At 44.7% G+C, this 23,235-nt stretch overlaps 1 protein-coding gene across 8 annotated transcripts in view; it reads right to left on the reverse strand.

The window, feature by feature from the left end:
* The window catches only part of GLS2 (glutaminase 2), a 34,512-nt gene extending 12,824 nt beyond the window's left edge, over window positions 1–21,688 (reverse strand). The window contains exons 1-11 of one of the 8 annotated variants that reach the window (XM_081849678.1): window positions 21,278–21,688; window positions 13,258–13,357; window positions 11,835–11,956; window positions 11,491–11,620; window positions 9,917–9,996; window positions 7,628–7,791; window positions 5,958–6,016; window positions 4,901–4,933; window positions 3,353–3,411; window positions 3,055–3,121; window positions 2,390–2,440 (exon numbers count right to left, since the gene is read on the reverse strand). In XM_081849678.1, the coding sequence (XP_081705804.1) occupies window positions 2,390–2,440; window positions 3,055–3,121; window positions 3,353–3,411; window positions 4,901–4,933; window positions 5,958–6,016; window positions 7,628–7,791; window positions 9,917–9,996; window positions 11,491–11,620; window positions 11,835–11,956; window positions 13,258–13,357; window positions 21,278–21,330 (918 nt within the window). In that variant the 5' untranslated portion in view covers window positions 21,331–21,688. Of the gene's footprint in view, window positions 1–2,389; window positions 2,441–3,054; window positions 3,122–3,352; window positions 3,412–4,900; window positions 4,934–5,957; window positions 6,017–7,627; window positions 7,792–9,916; window positions 9,997–11,490; window positions 11,621–11,834; window positions 11,957–13,257; window positions 13,358–15,457; window positions 15,847–19,008; window positions 19,028–19,264; window positions 19,928–21,277 lie in introns of those variants that run through there. The other 7 variants (XM_081849680.1, XM_081849681.1, XM_081849677.1 and 4 more) reach the window with 7 other exon arrangements.
* Between the last annotated feature and the right edge of the window lie 1,547 nt (window positions 21,689–23,235).

The raw sequence follows: 23,235 nt of genomic DNA on the forward strand, positions 1-23,235 counted from the left end.
CTCCCCGGGCCTTAGTTTGCCTACCCATGGTTTAGAGCAGGCAAAGTCCGTTTCGGGGGCCTAATCCGGCCCGTTGGTTGGTTTAATCCAGCCCCTGTGGCAGTTTATTTCCTGGGGTAAAATCCTAAAAAAAAGGGTTAACAACTCTGGCCAGCCATTTGGTTGGCCCTTACGGCCCTTCACTTCATCAAATCTGGCCCTCTTTGAAAAAAGTTTTGACACCACTGGTCTGCAGCTATAAATAAGTCCCAGAAATGGACCCTGGACTCTGCTGAGACATGAGATTGAAGGGCACAACTCTCTGTTTAACACACAGAGAAAAATATGCCGTCTTTCCAGTTAAAAGACTACAGGTGGGAGATTATGCATTTGAATACTCCCCATGTCAAAATCTCCCTTCATGTGGGAAAATAGCATATGTGGGAGAAATCCCTTTTCACTGACATTCTAGGTACAACAGGTTTTTTACATGGATTGCAATTCAAACATGGAAAGTCTCTCTCCTCAGCTGCACTTTGAAGCAGTCTAGTCCAATATGGAATTTACTATCTATTCCCTCACCCCACCCTTATGTTTGCATAAGTTCTAAAATAACCTTAGCACTGATCCCCAAATCAACTAGAATCTGCCTGATTTTGAGCAGTGTACAGATTGCTTCTAGGAAAAGAAGCAAAACTGGACTGAACTTTTGGTTCCGTCATGAATCACCAGCCTAGAAGAAAACCTAGAATTGAATTTCTAAGAATGCCCTCTTTGGAACAGAGTTGGACACTAAGGATTCAAATCAATATAATTCTATGGAAATTTCAAACCAGGTTCCTCAACCCGTTTGAGGAGCAGACTGACCGTGGTACAGAAATCTGTGTGTGTGTGTTTTGCAGAATCTGCACCTGAATTTGTCAGTGCTTTTCTAGAACCAGTTGTTCAGGTGTTTGTGAAAATCTGTCTTGTTGGCTTTTCATAACTGAAGTTATTGGGGGGCAGGCAGGTTATTGTGATTTTTGAAAAACATGTTTTATCTGTAAAGACTGGAGTGCCATTTCAGATTTCAGCTGGAGAGGCAAAATTCACATTGAGGTTCAAGGCCTACTCCTGGAAAATATATATATATATATATATATATATATATATATATATATATATATATGCTTTCGTAGATTTTCACGGGTACAGGAATGCAGGTTTTGGTGTCCTCGGGTGTCTTCCCGTGTAAAAGTTGGGGTGTCTAGGCGACGTTTGAGACACCCGAGGACACCAAAACCTGCATATATATATATATATATACACACACACACACACACACACACACACACACACACATATACACAGTGGTACCTCAGGTTAAGTACTTAATTCATTCCGGAGGTCCGTACTTAACCTGAAACTGTTCTTAACCTGAAGCACCACTTTAGCTAGTGGGGCCTCCTGCTGCCACCGCGTTGCCGGAGCACGATTTCTGTTCTCATCCTGAAGCAAAGTTCTTAACCTGAAGCACTATTTCTGGGTTAGCAGAGTCTGTAACCTGAAGTGTACGTAACCTAAAGCATATATAACCTGAGGTACCACTGTGTGTGTGTGTGTGTGTGTGTGTGTGTGTGTGTTTCTTGAACTTTCATTAAAATGCACTAGGCAATGGTTAGTTATAACAAGCCAATAACAACTAACATAGGCCAGGGGTTACTAGATACAGTACAGGAATACAAGATAATTTCGCACATAAGAAAATGAGCAGACTATGAGATAAATGAATAGCAGATTGTGACTGTCAGTGGTAAGAGTTTTGTTCCAGAAAGAATGAGCATGTATAACCCAGATGTGGACTTATTAATGTGTGCAATAAATGGATACTGTGCTACAATGAATAAATCTTTCTTTGTTAGATCAGTTTCTCTGCCAAAGCTATGTGCCAGATATACTGGAAAGAACTTTGGCCTGTAGAACCTGTGGAAGTCTTCAAGTGTCTCACTATTTCCACTCTAGTGAAGGCTTAATCCTGGATATATTCAAGATTAAGTGGCAAAAAGCTGTGCATTTTAACCTGTGTTATAAAGCACTGCATTGGGAACAGCCCCCGCCCTCTCAAAACGGTGACCCTGCTATCTCTGTTAGCTATTAAGAATTGCTAAATAATCTATTCTTAGTATGTTTTTAAACAGATGGTTATTTTCCATTGAGATGCAGGTTACATAGTGTATTTGATAAATCCAGGCATCCACAAAAAAACTGCAGTTCTGGGTTCAGCTGCAGTACTGCCACACCCAGCGGAAAGATCTTGCTTACTCATCCCTCTCACGGATTACACTTTCAGCCTCGATCCTCTGAATTTGGAAAATAACTCAGGAGGAACCCAAATTCCCAGCTGAGGAGGGGGTCCAGAAAGCCAACTCACCTGGAAGTATAAGTCGAGAGCTGCCGTCATGTCCGCTCCCTGTGGAAAGCACTGTGGCACAGGGAAGAAAATGAATACGACAACATCAGACACTGGCAAAGATGGACCAAGGCACCCTCTCTCAACATCATCCAGCAACCCAAGATGGGATGGGGCCCTCATCTGCTGGAACAATGTTTCCCTGCCTTTACCCCATTTTCTAGGGGACACGGGTGGCGCTGTGGGTTAAACCACAGAGCCTAGGACTTGCCGATCAGAAGGTTGGCGGTTTGAATCCCCGTGACGGGGTAAGCTCCCGTTGCTTGTTGCTCAGTCCCTGCTCCTGCCAACCTAGCAGTTCGAAATCAAGTCAAAGTGCAAGTAGATAAATAGGTACCGCTCCGGCGGGAAGGTAAACGGCATTTCCATGCACTGCTCTGGTTCGCCAGAAGCGGCTTAGTCATGCTGGCCACATGACCCGGAAGCTGTACGCCGGCTCCCTCGGCCAGTAAAGCGAGATGAGCGCCGCAACCCCAGAGTCGGCCACAACTGGACCTAATAGTCAGGGGACCCTTTACCTTTTACCCCGTTTTCTGGTTCTAAGTCTTGTATGGAATTTTAACGAAATACAAGCAACCAATCAAAAAATAAACAGAACTCCCTCCTCCTCTTCCTCTCCTTCTTACCTTTTTGTCTTTAAGATAATACCCAATGGCATAGTTCCGGTCTCCCGTTTCTTTCTCTGACTGAAACCTATTAAGACACACAGACACACTCCTTGATTTCTCTCTCCAGATTCTGGGTTGCCCACCCTTCAGGAATTATCACTTACATTAAAAATGAGAGTTCCCTGCCCTACGTACCGATTTTAATCGCATCCACACTTTCTAAATTAAAAACAAACTCGCTACTAGCAAAATAAGCGTTATTAGCATCTCTTCCAAAAGCAAAGCAGGATGCCGTTGCCCCTCCTGCTGGCCTTACGTGGTATTGCTGAATCCCACATACTCGTTCCCGGCCATCTTCTTCAAATAATCCAACACCTACAATCAAAGCAAGAAGGTCTTTCAGATATGTTTGTGATCCAGACCACCGCCCCCATCTCTCTTTAGCTTCCTTTCCTTTTCCTGCTTATTGAAATTGTCAGTCAGTGAACAGTTCTTTTCCTTCAGTGTGCATTTTATGTTACACAATATACAAGTACAGTGGTACCTCGGGTTACATACGCTTCAGGTTACATACGCTTCAGGTTACAGACTCTGTTAACCCAGAAATAGTGCTTCAGGTTAAGAGCTTTGCTTCAGGATGAGAACAGAAATCGTGCTCTGGCGGCACGGCAGCAGCAGGAGGCTCCATTAGCTAAAGTGGTGCTTCAGGTTAAGAACAGTTTCAGGTTAAGTATGGACCTCCGGAATGAATTAAGTACTTAACTTGAGGTACCACTGTATTACATAATATACTAATAGGCACCCATTAGTAGTAGTATTATTTATTCAATTTATTTATTAATTGAATAGAAGTATTCAATTAATTGAGTAGCAGCAGCAGTAATAAGAGGCGACGGTGATGATAGTCTACATGTATTAGCTTGTAGATAGGGAACTTTCCTATGGCAAAAGATGGACGGAGGGTTGCCATTGATAATAATAATAATAATAATAAATTATGTATACCCCGCCCATCCGGCTGGGTTTCCCTAGCCACTATGGGCAGCTCCCAATAGAATACAGTCATACATCGTGATGAATACGCTTCAGGTTAAGCATTTTTGGGTTGCGCTCTGCGGCTATCCAGAAGTAACAGGACGTGTTACTTCTGGGTTTCGCCGCTCGCGCATGCACAGACACTCAAAACGATGTCATGCGCATGCACAGAAACGGCAAAATGCAACCCACGCAGTCGGGTGTTATATTCGCTTCAGGATGCGAACGGGGCTCCAGAATGGATCCTGTTCGAATCCAGAGGTACCACTGTATAAAAAACACAATAAATACATCAAAAATTAAAAACGTCCCTAAACAGGGTTGCCTTCAGATGTCTTCTAAAAGTCAGATAGTTGTTTATTTCCTTGACATCTGATGGGAGGGCGTTCCACAGGGTGGGTGCCACTACCGAGAAGGCCCTCTGGCTGGTTTCCTGTAACCTCACTTCTCGCAGTGAGGGAACCGGCAGAAGGCCCTCAGAGCTGGACTGATGGGGGTGGAGACGCTCCTCCAGGTATACTGGGCTGAGATTGTTTAGAAACGACCTCCAACTGGACCTTTCAGAAATATTGCTGTCGTTCTGCAATTTAGCTGAGGACAAACAACATTTGAAAGTACATCTCTGTGGGCCCACTCCAGCACTAGCTTCCCACTCCAGCACTAGCTTCCAAGGGATTCTGGAATCCCAGACCAAATCAGAACTCAGGATTGTTTTGCAAAAGAAATGACTTTGACTGTTCAGTGAATAGGTTTCTGCCATCCTGAGAAACCTGGGCCTTGAGAAACTGTAAAATGGAGATTTGAAATATGCGGCAAAGGCCACACTCACGTAGTCAAACTTCTCAGCTTTCTTACAGCCCATCTAAAAGAAAACAAGAAAAGGAGTCAGTTGAGTTATGAAAAACGTTTGAGTTGCATCCAGCGAAGTCCTGCTCAGAGTAGACTCAGTGAAATTAATAGACCTAAGTTAGTCATGTCCATTAATTTCAAAGGATCGATTCTGAGTAGGACTAACACAGCACCCCTCACGCTATGCCTCTGCTAACATTGGCTATGATTTTGTGTATCTTAGAGATACAGGTCAACCACAGAGACCCCAGATCATGTGTTCAAATTAGGGGCAATAATCTGGATTCAGATCTTGATGCCATGGGTCAGTCACCTAACCTGGGAGTCCTTCCACAACTGCTGTAGTCCAGACCCCAGGTGAGGTTGACACTTTACTTTACTGAGGAAGAAAGGCCACACTTGGTTCTCAGCGCCATTCTAAGTTACAGCGCATTGTTAACAACAACCGCTAATTTGACTGAGGTACACCAGCATAATCTATAGTTTGAAAAAATGCTTGTCAGTTCACTCTGCATTTGAACACCTCTTAAAATATTGTAATTTTGCACAATCGTTCCTGAGACCAAGCAGCAGGTTTTGGTCTTATGGGTGCCATTTTGAAACAAGATGTCCGACTGAACCTTTCAATAACTGCACTGATTTAAACCACCGATTTCAAAACTGCACCGAATTTTTGGCTTCTTAGAAGATCCAAGCGACACCAGGCACAAAGCTGCTAGTTCACTAGAATCCTGAGCTGTGAACTTCATTATTCTATGGTTCTGTGTTTCTGCTTGCTGTTGGGTGGCAACAAAGGCGATCCTCATGCAGTTATTCCTGTTAAGTTTTGTCCATGACTTGAGAACTTCCAAGGACAAAAGTGGTTCTCAAGGCATGGACCACTTTCCTTTCCAGTTCGTATACTTCAGGACAGGGTTTGGTTGTTCCACAGGTGTGCTCACTCTACCCCCTTAATGTGATGTGCCCTCTTCTTTTTGTACTATCGAGTGCAGGGCAACCCAAGGCCACCTCTGGAACTGTGGCTGCAGATGCCTTACCCTGATGAGAGAGCTGATGACAATGGCCCCTGCATTCACCATAGGGTTGTGGGGGATGCCTGGACGCAAAAAGAAAAATGCAGGGTTATTCAAACTTCACCTTGCTTAAGTCTATCAAGACAAAACCTACAGCCGGCCCAAGAACATAATATTGTTTGCCTATCCAGTTATGTACCAAGGGTGTAGCATGAAGATGGTACAACATCTTACTGAAGCTAAGCCACCCAGAGTGTAGTGATCAGATGGTCTCATGGTATTCCCATCTGATCACTACACAGAGTAGCTGGGGAAACCCAGCCAGCTGGGCGGGGTATAAATAATAATTTATTATTATTATTCAGTAGATCTGAGACTGGTCAGTGCCTGCATGGGGAACCACCAGGGAGTTACATGTACAGGCTGGATGTCAGTGCAAGAAAATTAAATACAATCAAACCACAGTTGTCAAATATAATCCACTCCGAAAGCCTGTTCGGCTTCCAAAATATTCGACAACTGAGCTGCAGCTTCTGATTGCCTGCAGGAGCTTCCTGCACTCAAGCAGAAGCTGTGTCAGATGTTCAGCTTCCGGAAAACATTCGAAAACTGGAACACTTACAGTGGTACCTCGCAAGACGAATGCCTCGTAAGACGAAAAACTCGCAAAACGAAAGAGTTTTTCGTTTTTTAAGTTGCTTTGCAAGACGGATTTCCCTATGGGCTTCCTTCACAAGACGAAAATGTCTTGCAAGTTTGTTTCCTTTTTCTTGCAAGTTTGTTTCCTTTTTCTTAAAACCGTGCATTCACTTCGAGGAGCAACTCATAGCACGCGGTGTGGTAGCCCTTTTTGAGGTTTTTGAAGACTTTGGTGATTTTTGAAGCTTTTCCAAAGTCCATGCTTCGCAAGATGAAAAAATCGCAAGACGAAAAAACTCGCGGAACGAATTAATTTCGTCTTGCGAGGCACCACTGTACTTCTGGGTTTTCGATGTTCGGGAGCCGAAATGTTCCAAAATGGAGGCATTTGGAAACCAAGGTTTGACTGTATATAAATATATACAGCCGGCATCAATGATCATGGTAGAACATGACCATGGAACATTGCCCCTTATTATGCCTCAGCTTGTCCCCAAATTATGGGGGGTTTGTCTGACACAGGGACACACACACACAGAGTGTTCTGGAATGACTGATGGTAACAATCTTGCATGTTCATGTTCCCATGCTATAGTGCTGGGAGCGAGCTAGCAGCAGATCACAGGAAGCAAGTGGTGTTAACTCTTTATTAGAAAACAACAACAACAGTTAACTCTTTATCAGCAAAAACAAAATCTGCACAGACCTGTCTCATTCCTGGTGGTCTCGCTCCATGAAAACCCATTGCAGAGACTCAAAGTCTCCGCAGGGAAAACAGTCCCTGTTTTCATCAGAGAAATGTTGAAGAATATGGGAAGAGGGAAGAAAACACGCAACTCCAAAGCTTTGCTTGGGTTCACTTCAGCTCATTTGTATATAGCCAAACCATGGTTTAGTGTTACGCGTGAGCATGGCTAGTGACTTGCCCAAGAGGACTTTGTAAGCTTTGTGGCTGCATCAGTGAGGATCCAAACCTTGGTATTTCACACAGAGACACACTGGCTGCTCTCCATCACTCCTCCATTCTTCGTCATTTGGAATTCTGCCCACCTTACCTTCCTCGTTGAGAGAAAGCTTGTCGTAACGCAGCCCGCTGGGCTCTTTACCGACATATTGGTGCACTCGGTCAGTGCCCAGTTCACTGACGGCGACGGCGTATTTAAGGGGCTTGACACATGATTGCAGGCAGAATTGGGTCTTGGTGTGGCCCATGGAATACCTGGGAGGGACAGAGAGGGCGACTGAGGACAGAAGATGCCACCTTACCCCTGCCACCTTCAGCTAGCCAATGATAAAATGGCAAGGGGACCAAATTATTATTTTTAATAATTAAGGGTGCTAGAAGCCAGAGTTACATAGGAATCTTCCTTCTACCAACTATTGGGTTCACCTAGTTCAGCTTTCTAGAAGAATTGATCAAAGAATTGATGCTTTTGAATTCTGGTGCTGGAGGAGACTCTTGAGAGTCCCATGGACTGCAAGAAGATCAAACACATCCATTCTTAAGGAAATCAGCCCTGAGTGCTCACTGGAAGGACAGATCGTGAAGCTGAGGCTCCAATGCTTTGGCCACCTCATGAGAAGAGAAGACTCCCTGGAAAAGACCCTGATGTTGGAAAAGATGGAGGGCACAAGGAGAAGGGGACGACAGAGGATGGGATGGTTGGACAGTGTTCTCAAAGCTACAAACATGAGTCTGACGAAACTGCAGGAGGCAGTGGAAGACAGGAGTGTCTGGCGGGCTCTGGTCCATGGGGTCACGAAGAGTCGGACACGACTAAACAACTAAACAACAACAAGTTCAGCGTTATCTGTACTGACCAGAAGTGGCTTTCCAGGGATCCGGATGGGATTACTGTAACCCCTTACTCCAGCGGTGGGGGTCCTTTCTCAAACCAAGGGCCACATTCCCTTCTCAGCAAACCTCTGGGGCCTGCACACCAGTGATGTATGGGGCCAGAGGAAAAAGTTGGAGGAGTAATGAATGCAAATGTTACCTTTGTGCAGTAGGCCAACTTCTACCCTGTTCTCTATCCAGGTAAGCAGGACTTGTTATCAGAGTTCAAGGACAAATTTTAGCCAAGCAAAAACACTTAAGGAGGGTGCGGAGCAGGGTTGGTAGAAATGTGATTTTGGGAGGGGTTCAGGTGCCGAGTTCAGAGGCTAGGGCTCTTAAAAACCAGAACACGATCTTCAACTATGTTAGGTGAAGAGATTTATTTTAGAGCATTTTGTTTGCTCACAGTTACATACAGACTGGTAGCTCTTCCTTCCAGAATTCCCTGCCAGTCCTGGGGCAGACGAGTCTATGCTTAGCCCAGAACATTCCAGCATCCTAGTCTGCATCCAGAAATAGATCTCCCATGGGAATTACAGTGAGGACCAGACGCAGAAAACTGAAGGGCCACAAATGGTGCCAGATCCCAAGGTTCCCCATCCCTGCCTTACCCTACGGGGGTCCACAGGCACATCTGGCGACAGAAGACACCATCTTTCTCTGCCTCCTTAATACAGTGGTACCTCGGGTTACAGATGCTTCAGGTTACAGACTCCTCTAACCCAGAAATAGTACCTCGGGTTAAGAACTTTGCTTCAGGATGAGAACAGAAATCATGCTCCGGCGGCGCAGCAGCAGCAGGAGGCCTCATTAGCTAAAGTGGTGCTTCAGGTTAAGAACAGTTTCAGGTTAAGAACGGACCTCCGGAACAAATTAAGTACTTAACCCGAGGTACCACTGTATGCACCTCTGCTGATGAGGAATGGTGGGAGCCTCCCCCACCCCCTGCTCAGGATCTTGAATCTTCCCAGGAACAGTGGGACAGTAGATTTGGAACAGTGGTTTGCAGAGAGACATAGTTCAGGAGACCAAAGTTGGGAAGAACTGGGTGGTGAACAGCTAGGAGAAGAAGAACCGGGGGGGGGGGGTGGAGAGAGAGAGAGAGTTAACAGACTTGCTTTTGCTGGAAAGCACCCATCCGCTCAGCCCAATGCCAAAGAGAGCAGATAAGGTGGCTGCTCAGAAAGTACAATGGTTACGAGATCAGATTGCAAGATGCAGAAATGCCGGTAGTGAAGTGGGTGACTAGGGGGGAAGTGGGTAGAAACCTTAATTGGGAGCACCATTCCTAGAAATGGATTATTTGTTCTCTCAATGTGATCACTAAAATCTCTAACTGGTAAGAGACTCCTTTCTCTTTGTTCTGCTTATCTACTGTCAAAAGGGGGGGGGAGAGAGAAGACAAGTCCCTGAAACCTGACAGCACCCAGCAATGTTCAGCAGGAGAGCTGTTCTCTATCTCTTTGTGTTCAATCCCATATTTAAGGTTCAGGTCCCTTTCACTCACCGTTGACCATCCACGGTGCAAAGAGACACGCCCCAGAGCTCTGGATTGCACTTTGCTAGCTGTGGGATGTAGTTGGCCACCTAGAAAAGGGAATGAGAAAACAGCCCCAAATTAAGCAATGGGGATGGGTGTGTGTGTGAAGGATAGTTATCCTCATCTCAGCTATCTGCCCACCTAATGGAGGACAGCACAGGCAGCTTCCAGTGCTGTCACTCCACTGATGGAATTCAGTAGACTGAAGAGGAAGGCTAGGTAAAGGTAAAGGGACCTCTGACCATTAGGTCCAGTTATGACCGACTCTGGGGTTGCAGCGCTCATCTTGCTTTATTGGCCAAGGGAGCCGGCGTACAGCTTCCGGGTCATGTGGCCAGCATGACTAAGCCACTTCTGGCGAACCAGAGCAGCGCACAGAAATGCCGTTTACCTTCCCGCCAGAGCGGTATCTATTTATCTACTTGCACTTTGATGTGCTTTTGAACTGCTAGGTTGGCAGGAGCTGGGACCGAGCAACGGGAGCTCATCCCGCCGACCTTCTGATCGGCAAGTCCTAGGCTCTGTGGTTTAACCCACAGCGCCACCTGCGTCCAGCTATTAACTTACCAATCAGCAAAACCCATTATCTTCAGAACCCGAACTATCTATTGGTGGAAAGGGATGCTTTCTGATGGATGTCAATATAAACTTCAGGGAGGTGATTATTGTTGGGGAGGGGTAAACTCTCCCTGTTCAGCATAGATAATTTATTGCATCCTAGCATTCCAGAGTTCGAAGGGACCTCAAAAGTCAGCCCTGATTGACGCCCAACAGAACGACAGGTGGAAGATGATAGAGAAATTGAGGTTGCAATCTTATATTCCAGAGAGGGGGAATCTGTGGCACTCCAGATATTGTCGGACTGCGGATCCCTTCAGCCCCAGACAGAATAGCCAACAATTGGGGACAGTGGCTCCCCATGCAGGCTATGTATGCTTACCAGGGAACTCAAAGTGACTCACTTCTAAGGTGGTACAGTCATACCTCGGGTTTCAGACACTTCAGGTTGCATTTTTTGGGGGGTTATGGATCAGCCGAAACCCAGAAGAAGAAGAGTTTGGATTTTATATCCCACTTTATCACTCCCCCAAGGCGTCTCAAAGCGGCTAACATTCTCCTTTCCCTTCCTCCCCCACAACAAACACTCTGTGAGGTGAGTGGGGCTGAGAGACTTCAGAGAAGTGTGACTAGCCCAAGGTCACCCAGCAGCTGCATGTGGAGGAGCGGGGAAGTGAACCTGGTTCACCAGATTACGAGTCCACTGCTCTTAACCACTACACCACCGGAACGGGTTACTTCCAGGTTTCGGCGGACACGCATGCACAGAAGCTCTAAATCACGCTTTGCGCATGCGCAGAAGCAACAAATCGCAACCCGCACGTGCACAGACGTGCCGCTGCGGGTTGCGAACACTGCGGGTTGTGGACGTGCATCCCACACGGATCACGTTTGCAAACCCGAGCGTCCACTGTATATATAGGTTTGCACTGTGATTTGCTTGTATTTAGCCTCTGTCCTCATGCACTACTTGATTTTTCTACCTTGCCCTCCTGGAGTCCTTTGGCGCTTTCAAAAATTTGCTCCACATGAGACGTGAACTCCTGGAAGTCGGGGATGACAAACTTCTTCCGGAAGGCCTGGGTCAGCAGTACAATGTTGCTGCTCACACACCTGAGGACAGAAAAGACAGGTGGGGAGTTGAATTGGGAGCGGCTGAGTAATGTGCCATAAGACATTAGAGGACTAGGGAATTGGGATGTTTGCTTGTAATTGAATCAACACTGCCCACCTTAACTGTATTCTTGCCTGGATGGCAGCGGAACTAACTAGGTCAGCCTAGCAAAGGTATTCCTAGCTTCCCTGTCTGCACCTAAGGATGTCCTACCTTCGGAAAAGTTCCCGGTTCAGCAACCCGCCAGCGCTGGGTTCCTGCGCTGCCTTTTGCAGACGATTCATGCAGTCTCGAAGGCGTGGATCCGAGGTCCAAAGGCCAGTGCCTTGCAAGGCCTGAATTGAGAAGAGCACATGAAGGCGCCCTCTTGACTGGCAGGTGAAGATGACAGAATACTTGGAACTTGAGAAAACGAGTGGGAGAATAAGAGGAAACTCAAACCAGAAAGTGTGTAAGGAATAGATAACATGTAAAGAATATCTAAAATAATATTGTGAAAATGAAAATCTCCTGACAGGTCTAGATTGAATCTTGAATATTAAGGGAAACTATAAATGTAGAAAATTTTCTGGATATGTAAAAGATATAACAGGAAATGCGTAAAGGTTAAAAATACATAGAAAGCACAATGAGGTGAATCGGAAGTTAAAAGTGTGTGTGATGTTAGATGATGTGTTGTTAGTTGATGTTTAGTTGTCACTGAGGTATTGTCTTTGTCTGTGTTGTTATAAATAAATTGTTCTGCAATAGAGTTGTTGTTTTTTTAAATGAAGGCGCCCTCTGCCAACAACACAGATGAACACATAGCAAGAAGAGGGGATGAGAACGGGATAGAGTATTTTTATTTATTTGTTTATTTGATTCCATTTTCGAATTGCTTCCTATAAAGTATCCTGAAGTGATTGCACAGTAAAATAATAATAATAATTCAGCAATGGAAACAATGGAAAACAATACCATATATAAAAACAACAGTATATATACAAACAATTAAAAACCATTTCATGCGCAAACAAAATTTCAAATGCAATATGGACCGGAATAAACATCTCACATCTCCTGCTGTGCATACCACCAATATCTATAATATCTGCTCTTGCAGAGGGATAAAACCCCTCTTCTTATCCATTCCCATTTATTTTATTTTCTCAGTTGAGCTATTGGAAAAATGTACAAAGAAACCATTGACCTGGTCCACCGTAACTAGCCTTTTAAAATCATGTGCTTTGTATTATATCCACCTGCGATCCAGTCTTCCTTCATTAAGTTTGGTTTAGGTATAAAAATGACAAAATGTTTTAAAACTTTGTTACAGAAAACTAATAAAAATCCGGTGAAAATTAAAGGGGTGGGGGTGGGGGAGGTATCTGCTCTTGCAGTAAAGAAAATGAGACCAGCCTCATGCTTCTATGGATTTTTTAATGGGTGCAGATGTGTAAAGCTCTGCTCACTATTTCGACAGAGGTTCTAGATGCCCGAATTCTCATGTGGTTGTAGGAAGTGGTAGAGAATCTGCTTGCAGTGCACAAGGTCCCAGATTCACTCTCAGCATCTCCAGGCAGGCCTGGGAATATGCCCCCCCCCCCAAAGTCCCACCTTTCCCACCCACCCTTTAGGACAGCTGGAAGCATCTTACACTGGTGAATTTATGAACGGAGATACATTCCTGGCCTTCAGCTACTGTGTAGAAAAGGAGGTCACTAAGGCGAGGCAGCATCCCATTTTGTGACACATCCCTGCGGAGAGACAAGAGGCCACAACAGAGAACAGGTCGTGTTTCACCCCTACATAACATTCATTCATTTATTTAAAGCAGTGTTTCCTAAACTTGGGTCTCCAGCTGTTTTGGGACTGCAACTCCCATCATCCCTAGCTAGCAGGACCACTGGTCAGGGATGGTGGGAATTGTAGTCCACAAACAGCTGGAGACCCAAGTTTGGGAAACACTGATGTAAAGCATTCATGTTGCACATTTCAGGTATGGGCAACCTCTCAGGTAAGTGTACAGTTAAAAAACAAGCAGTGGTAGCAGCAGCCTGAGAATGGAAGTCACAGAGAGGCAAAGGAATAGAGCAAAGGAACATATCCCTCCTGGCAAGAGTTGGTTATAGATTTCTAAAAATAAATACTGGTGATTTGAGAGCAAGATTTTTTAAAGCAGTGGTAAGGAACCTCCAGTTGTCACTGAACTCTAAATCTCATCACCCACACTGACAATCCAGAATGAAGCTAGAAGGGTGACTGGGAGCAGCCGCCGGGACCATATAACAGCGGTCCTAAAAGATCTACATCAGCTCTCAGTACTTTTCCAAGCACAATTCAAAGTGCTGGTGCTGACCTTTAAAGCCCTAAATGGTCTTGACCCTGTATACCTGAAGGAGATTCTCCACCCCCATTGTCCAGCCCTGACTTCGAGGTCCAGTTCCAAGGGCCTTCTGGCGGTTCCCTCTCCGTTGAGGAGTGAAATTATAGGGAACCAGACAGAAGGCCTTCTTGATAGTTGTACCCACCCTGTGGAATGCCCTCCCAGCAGATGTCAAAGAAATAAACAACTATACGACTTTCTGAAAACATCTGAAGGCAGCCCAGTATTGGAAAAATTTCAATGTTACGTTTTGTTGGAAGCTGCACATTTCCTCCACCTGAACTAAAAATGTGGCTGGGGACAGGTTAACCCAGTTTTTGCTCTTCTGGTGCTCTCCAGATATTTTGAACTACAATCCCATCTTAGCCCTAGTGGGCTCCTTTAAAAGACTGTAGGAGTTCCTCCACTAGAGTGATACAGGGAAAAGTGCTCAGATTCTGGACAAATAATTTAAACCCCCCAAAACAAATCACTTGTAGAGGTTTTCATAATCACATAGACACTGGCAGTGGGGGCTATGCCACTACCACAATCCCCCTGCCTCCTATTTCCTGTGTTTTCTTCCATGTTGAATGCAGTTCTACTCTTTTATGAGTATGCTTCAAACAGCAGCCAGCATTTCTGCAGGGAGCAAATACTTTTAGCACTTTAGGTGTTTCATGCTGGGCGGAAATAATTGGCATCAAAAATAAGAGAGAACGGAAATGACAAAATCCGTATGTCTGGAAGTCTGACAACCTGGCTTCTTTTCTCTGCCTCTGGACGGGGAGACGTGTCCCTTCAGTGTGCAAGGCTTGGCAGCGCATGAAGCCCTAAGTGCGTCACAATTCCAGAATCGCATCGATCATGACACCCCAGGTTTTCTATTTTCCCCACAGCACCTTAAGTTTAACAGCTCTCCTAAGAATGGCAGCATTTGTCAGCTGGTCATTCTGCAAAGAAACATACAAGCAAAGTGGGGCTGGATAATTTCTGCCAGGATATCAGCTGGGCTGGGTATCTAAGTGCGGAAAGTTCGCTAGCGCCAAACAAAAGGTTGCATTGTAGAGGAGTCAATTCATTAATGCGGGGGGGGGGGGGTTTGAACCTGCACTACCTCCAGATGTTGATGAACTACAACTCCCAACATCTCTAGCCACTGGCCATGCCGGTTGGGGCTGATGAGACGTGGAAGTCATAGAATCATAGAACTGAAGAATTGGAAGGGACCCTGACGGTCATCTAGTCCAACCCGCTACAATGCAGGAATCTCAACACATGGTTTCCCCATCCAATTTGGAACCATACCAGACCCTTCTTAGCTTTGCAAATATGCTAGCTGTTTTATTGCTGCACCACGACTCTCCATGCCCAGTCCATCAACATCTGGAGGACACCAGAGTCCCCTAATTCAATCCTGACCCAGTTCCTGCTTAACAAAATCTACACAGTTCCTGGGTGGGCAAAACAAAATACCCCCCCACACACACACTTTGACATCACCTATGCACACACCCCTCCACCACAGTGATACGACACACAGCCCATGCATCCCTTACTGGTCCGTCAGCTGCTGGTGTTGCTGGTGACGCCCGTTCACCATCGCTGCCTCTCTGTCTTGAGCCGAGGCCGAGGAGCCGGCTCTGCCAATGCCCAAGGGAGGGCAGCGTCCCGTCCCTCTTTTCCATCGGATCACAGGGGGCTGAAGCACTGCTGGAAAGACCCTGATGGAGCGCATGGCGGCAGCAAGAAGTCGCAGGGGCTTGAGAGCGTCTGAAGCTACGAGGAAGCGGTAGCAAGAGGATCCAGGAGTGGTGCTGGGGGCGGGGACAAGGGGGAGTGACAAGGAGCTCGCCTTCTGGCCCTTTAAAAGGGAAAGCATCAAGCAGGGGGCGGGGGAGGGAGAGGGATGGGCAGCGGCTCCAGCCTATCAGCGACAAATAAATAAACGCAACGCGCCAATGAGGGAGGGAAGATCTCCGTGCGCTTTCCCAGACTCCAGGTGAGTCATAGCGCGATGCTCACAGGTTGTTAGAGATGCAGCGCTCCCACCCCGCAGCCTTTAGCCACTGAGTGAATAGGAAGCAAGCAGCACCGCCGAGCCTGGACTGTGAAAGTGACTGGCATCGGCTGGCATCGTCCCCAACTCTTTTTCAGAAGCATCATGGGTTTTCGTTTTCGTTTAATAATCGAGGCTTGGATCACGGTTTGCTCACGCCGCTTGTGTGTGCAAGGCGCATATGATCATAATATCATGTACCATATCAGGCACGTCCATCTCCCAAGAGACTGCGATCTACCTGCAGTGTAAAAATACTGGCTGTGTGGAAGAAATTTAAAGACTATCTGAATAAATACTGTAATATTAAAGATATGTAATCACTTGGAAGAATTAATTAGGCCTAGGATTACATTGGGATTAAACATATAAATAAGAAAATGTACGATAAGAAAAGTTAGGAAATATGATTATGACTGTGATATGGTTTTATGAAATAATGATATTGGAAACTGCTAATATATAATTACTAAGAAATTCAGATGAAAGAGATTTGAGGAAGTCAAATAATATGTCTACGAAAATGGATCTTAATTAATTAGGTGTTAGTGTAGTGATGATTTGTTGTATTTTATGTTTTACATTCTTTTTCCTTTTTCTTTTTTTCGGTTTCATTCTTTCTCCTTTATTATTGGCAACTTTTTCTTTTGTTATGTCTATGTATGGAAAATAATAAATATTATTGTGAAAAATAATAATACTGGTCTACCCATTGTCATTGTCAGGAGTTGCTGAGCTTTTTTTAGAGGAGGGTTGGCAAAATCTGTCAAGTTTTTTTTTTTTGGGGGGGGAGGGTTGGCAAAAGGAACACTAAGGCGATCCCGATCGACCTGGGACACATCCAGGATCGACCAGTTGATCGTGATCAACCTGTTGGACATGCCTGATATGTATCATAAATATAATATATCCTATATAATATAATATAGAACAACTTTCTTTGTGGGATTTCTGGCTTCCACAGTCACAATTTAGCATGTGCTAAATTCTTCTAAGGAGAGGGTTAATTTTGTCCAGGTATGGAGTTTAGGTTCTCCGGTTTAGGGAACGTTGGAGAAGCATGCGCTCTCAGTTGTTGTACTGGGCTAAGGCCCCCACCTTCCAGCAAAGTATGTGTTAACGATTTCCTAGAAACTAAAACCATTTCTCTCTTTATTTTGGAAGAGAAAGGAGGCCAGCACAAAGGGGAAGGAAATAATTGTTTCCAATTTCCTATCATTTAGCAGAGGAGCCAGACTGGGATTGCACCGTGGCTGGCTTGCTTTCTTAGGTCTGTGTTATAAGCACACTGGATTTTTAGCACGTACACTCGAAAACCATGGTCTGCAAGCAAGACAAACCTGCATTTTTGAAAAATGCATATATGGGTAGAAAAGTCATGTATATCCACAAGTATGTGTTTGTGTGCAGGCAAGAGACATTGGGGTGCAGTTCCTCCTTTAAAAACACATCTTTTAAAAAAGCACATGACTGTTGGTTCTAGTGGAAATCTCTTTACTGTGCTTGAACTGAAAAGGATTTGTGGATTTAAGATTGTGGATCCCAACTTAAATTGGTTTAGAGGGCCTGTTTAGAGAACGTGCTTCAGTTGATTTACCTGGCCGACAATGAAGCCCAAAGAGAATTGTTGTTTGGGGAGGCTCTCTAAAGACTACTGTGTAAGGAAACAATCACGCTTTGTAACTGCCATTCAGAAATTCAGGCTACTTACCTGAGTGTTATCCCTGCTGAACTCAATGGGGCTTGTTTTAGGTTAGCCCTGTCACCATGTTCCTGTTGGCATTCAGAAGGAACCAATGCATTTCAATAGTAAAAAGGTACGGTAAAAAGGACCCCTGGACGGTTAAGTCCAGTCAAAGGCGACTATGGGGTTGCGGCATTCATCTTGCTTTCAGGCTGAGGGAGGCAGCTTTCTGGGTCACGTGGCCAGCAGGACTAAACCACTTCTGGCGCAACGGAATACTGTGATGGAAACCAGAATGCACTGAAACACCATTTACTTTCCCGCCACAGCAGTACCTATTGATCTACTTGCACTGGTGTGCTTTCAAACTGCTAGGTTGGTAGGAGCTGGGACAGAGCAACGGGAGCTCACCCCGTCACGGAGATTCGAACCACCAACCTTCCGATCGGCAAGCCCAAGAGGCTTGGTGGCTTAGACCACAGTGCCACCCATGTCCCTATATTTCAATAGTAGTAATCTTTCAGTATATACAGATATGCTCCTAAAGGTTGAAGACAGGCCTATATATATAAATAAAGTTGCTAACAAGCACAATATATGAGAGGATTACCCACATAGATTTGCCACCCCTAATTTGGGTAACAGTTTTCAACTCAGTGTTGTGCAATTTAGTTGACATGCAAGAGATGAGGCATCTAGGACCAAACGCCCTTAGCACACAGCAAAGAAAAGAAAAAATCAAAAACACCATCCTGAATGCTGTTCCCACTTTACAGATTAGGAAGTGGGGGGCAGCAGGGACAGAATATTTACTTATTGTCATTGCAATTGGTGTTATTATGCAGGGGTTTATATGTGCTGGAACTGGAGTCCAGTCTCCAAGCTTATGCTTATCTACTCAAATGGGAGATTTCTCGAAGACTGGCTTTATCCTAACTTTTCTTAACTTCCTTCCATCCCACAAAGACTGCAGTTCTATCTACACACACAGCCCAGTCCTGTGCAGGGTTTAATGCCATTTAAATCAATGGGTTTAGGAGCAGCTAACTTTGCATAGGATTGGGCTGTTCATTCAAATTCAGCCCTGTTTAGCTTATTAGGGGTTGCTTCTGAATAAACATCCATAGGCTGCAAGAGAGAGATCTGATCTAGGTGCTAGAAACACCTCTTTCATCCCTTCTTCTTGACTAGTTCAAAGCTGTTGTATTATATATATTTTGCGCAGCACAAAAGTACAGGTAATTTGGTCCTGGAGCTATGCTTAGACAACCCTCTAGGTGGCAGTAGTTTTCCTGCTTACCGATAGTGTCAACATTTTTGCAGGCCTTTGATAAAGAGAATTCTCTGGTGAATAATCATTTTGGACAATAGTTCACGCAGGAGTTCATAATTCTAAAGACAGAATGGAATTTAATAATGTTTTGTAGACACTTGCAATATTTTGCAGACATTCCCTTATGTCTAAGAGTCTCATGAGAACTAGAAACTGAATCAATCAATGGTCCTTGGTTTCAATAAATTTTGAACTTGATTTGATTGTTGTATTTATATCTCACCTTTTCCTCAGAGGATCTCATAGCTGTCCCCACTCCTCATTTAATCCTCACAACAACCCTGTGAGGTAAGTTAGGCCAAGAGACAGTGATTGTCCCAAGGTCTCCCAGTGAGCTTCATTCAAACTCTGAAATAATGTGCTTCCAAAATACTGGATCTGTGGTGACAGTTCTGTGCATGGTTACCCCTAAGGAAGACCTATTGAATACAGTGGTACTCAGGATCAGGCCTGGCTATGTTTCAGAGCCACTCTGGGATCAGTTACCTGACCTCTGCCCATGGATCCCTCCCAGATAGGTGCTTTAAAATTTTTTAAGAGTTGGAAATTCTGCTTCTAGGATCTAAGTCATGCAAAGGCACTCAAGCATTTGGGCTGGCATTAATTAAAAAATTTTGAACACGTATTACATTTAATTTTAAAAATAATTTAAATGTTTAAACGCATTAGGCTACCAGAACATCTGAGGCCATTGCACGCAGAAAGTCCCATGCTTAGTCTCCTGTTGTTGTTGTTTAGTCATTTAGTCGTGTCCGACTCTTCGTGACCCCATGGACCAGAGCACGCCAGGCACTCCTGTCTTCCACTGCCTCCCGCAGTTTGGTCAGACTCATGTTTGTAGCTTCGAGAACACTGTCCAACCATCTCGTCCTCTGTCGTCCCCTTCTCCTTGTGCCCTCCATCTTTCCCAACATCAGGGTCTTTTCCAGGGAGTCTTCTCTTCTCATGAGGTGGCCAAAGTATTGGAGTCTCAGCTTCAGGATCTGTCCTTACAGTGAGCACTCAGGGCTGATTTCCTTAAGAGTGAATAGGTTTGTTCTTCTTGCAGTCCATGGGACTCTCAAGAGTCTCCTCCAGCTCCATAATTCAAAAGCATCAATTGTTCGGCGATCAGCCTTCTTTATGGTCCAGCTCTCACTTCCATACATCACTACTGGGAAAACCATAGCTTTAACTATACGGACCTTTGTTGGCAAGGTGATGTCTCTGCTTTTTAAGATGCTGTCTAGGTTTGTCATTGCTTTTCTCCCAAGAAGCAGGCGTCTTTTAATTTCGTGACTGCTGTCACCATCTGCAGTGATCTTGGAGCCCAAGAAAGTAAAATCTCTCACTGCCTCCATTCTTCCCCTTCTATTTGCCAGGAGGTGATGGGACCAGTGGTCTCCTGAACCTCCTGTTAAAAAGGTGATCAGGTAAGACATGATGTGAGACACCTGTGCCTGACTCGCTGAAGAGTTTCTGCCAGTCCGAGCATGCACTATTGGGCTGGATGGAAGGACTTTTAGACTTGGCATCCTGTGAGTTATGACGCCATGTGTCCTTAAATCCCAGCACCAGGAAATAACCTAGCTAAAAGGCCTCTATCCTTGAGGCCCTGAGAAAAGTTCCCTCTCCAGATCGCAGGCCACCAAGGGTCTTTGTGTTATATATATATAGAGAGAGAGAGAGCGCACAAGGAATTTTCTCAGAGCCTCTCACAATGGAAGCATCCTTGCCCAGGGTCCTGTTGTGTTCGCTCTAAGCCAGGCTCCCGTCCCTCGAGGAAATGAGAGACTGCTCCTCTTCCATCTGGCTTGACTGCCTCTCCCATTTGCAGAGCTACAGAAGGGAGAGGCCAAGGCACTCCCCCAGGCGCTTTAATGTGAATACTCAGCACAACGTGTTTCCTAACCTCAGCAAGTCAGTTTCGCCGGCGCACACCCTAGTGGTTCCTTTGCCTGACATGGTGCATGTGGGAGGCACGTTGTGCGCAACCTTCAACATTTCTCCGGTGCAAATAGGGACACCCTATAACACCCTCTTCAATATTTCTCCGATGAAAATAGGGACGTCCAAGTGCTATTTTTCTAGAAAAAGAGGTGCCGGAGATCACCAGGAACACCTCCCTCGTTCTCTTAGAATGGCAATGGCGCCCACCGGAGAGTTCCGGAGAGTTCCGGCTGAAAAAAGCCCTGGGGAATGTCTTATTCCATACCCTCCAACATTTCTCAGATGAAAATAGGAGCACCCTTCATACCCTCCAACATTTCTCCGATGAAAATAGGGGCATCCTGCCATACCCTCCAACATTTCTCCGATGAAAATAGGGGCATCCTGCCATACGCTTCAACATTTTTCTGAGGGAAATAGGGGCACCCTTCCATACCCTCCAACATTTCTCCGAGGGAAATAGGGGCATCCTGCCACACCCTCCAACATTTCTCCGAGGGAAATAGGGGCATCCTGCCACACCCTCCAACATTTCTCCGAGGGAAATAGGGATGTTCTAAGGAAAAGCGGGACATTCTGGGATCAGATCAGGAACCGGGATGGCTTCTTTAAATCTGGGACTGTCCCTGGAGAATAGGGAGACTTGGGAAGGTTTGCATATGTGGGAAAGAATGGTCCTGAAAGGATTTTATTATTACGGTATTATTATTAATTGTTTAAGCACTAGTGGTTGTTGGGGGGGGGCAGAGGGTGGGATGGGTGGAAAGACCATTGCCAAAGACTGGAGCAATGGCCAGGTGCTGTTTATTGAAATTTGTCCCTCTCCCTAAACCAAACATGGCCTCCAGGCCCGGAGGAAAACAAGGGAGGAATCCCTCTCTGGCAATATATTGCAAACCCTGATGTGTGTGTTTGTGTGTGTGTTATGCAAAAATCACAATGTGGGGAAAACCGTGAAGACGGCTAGTGCCTCTGCATAGCTCCATCCACATTTCATACATTATAATATATCAGTATATTGCAGTATTTAGCTGGTGATATATCACCATGTTGAAAACCAGATATCGGTCAGCCCTCTCCAGGCCCAATTATGTGCATTGAAAAGACTCATATATTTAAAGCACACCGGTTCCCCCTCCCCCATAATCTTGGGAACTGTAGTTCTATGAGGGGGTTGTATTTCTGAGAATTATTATTTTAAAACACATTTTATTGATTTTTAAGCAAATACAAATGAGATAACCATTAAACACAAATGGCATTTGTTTTATCCGTTGTCTCTAGACATACGCATTCAACATATTTCTGAGAATTATAGCTCTACAACCTACAGCTCCCAGGATTCTTTGGGTAAACAATGTGCTTTAAATGTACAGTTTTGTAAAGATTAGTTTTTTGTTATACCTTATAAATTTCTGATAATATTTTACTTTTATATTTTGAAGAATTGTATTATTTTTGAAGAAATTAATATATTATAAATGGTTTTTTAAAAAATGAATATATGAAACAGATAGACAAGTTTTGATAGATGCTACTGAGATGGCAAAGGAGTTAGAAATACTACCAAACTTTGAGACGGAACAAGTTAGAAAAAAAGATAAAGTAATGGCAGTTTGAGGCCCAATAAAAGGCAATGCATGTCCAAAGTACCGGTAGGTTTCTACTCTGCTGTTTAGACATGGCCATATAATCTGTTGAAGAGAGATTCCAACAGCTACAATAATATAATTCCCTATTTGGCTTTCTGTATGATATATATCAATAAAAAAAGCTACTGAAGATGTCCTTAAGGTCTGCAAGAATTTGGAAAAATCATGGATGCACAATGGAAACAAAGATACTGTACTGATGCTGAACATCTGGGCTGTGAACTTATAGCAGTAACTCCAAGACTTCCAAAGTTTATGCTGCTGTAAGGAGTACAACTCTTCATACTACCACAAAAATTTCTGGATAATGTGCCTAATGTTTCTGCTGCTCTAAGGATCCTTCTCACACTTCCAGTGTCAGCGACAAGTGGTGAAAGCTCAGATTTAAATATGCTCAACAATAGCGCAAAAGAGACTAGCTGGCTTGCCAACTATATCAGTTGAATCTGCCGAAGCGTCGCCATCTGAGCTGAAGGAATGGGTGGCAAAATTTGCAAAGGAAAAGGCAAGCAAATTGAGATCTTTATGTCCCTGAAACTGAAACTTTTAAGAAACTTAAATTTTAGCACCACAGTTTGACTCGTGTGCTAAAACATTTCCTTTTGCATTAGAG

This window comes from Podarcis erhardii (genome assembly GCF_964252035.2).
Source record: "Podarcis erhardii genome assembly, chromosome: 2".
Taxonomy (NCBI): Eukaryota; Metazoa; Chordata; class Lepidosauria; order Squamata; family Lacertidae; genus Podarcis; species Podarcis erhardii.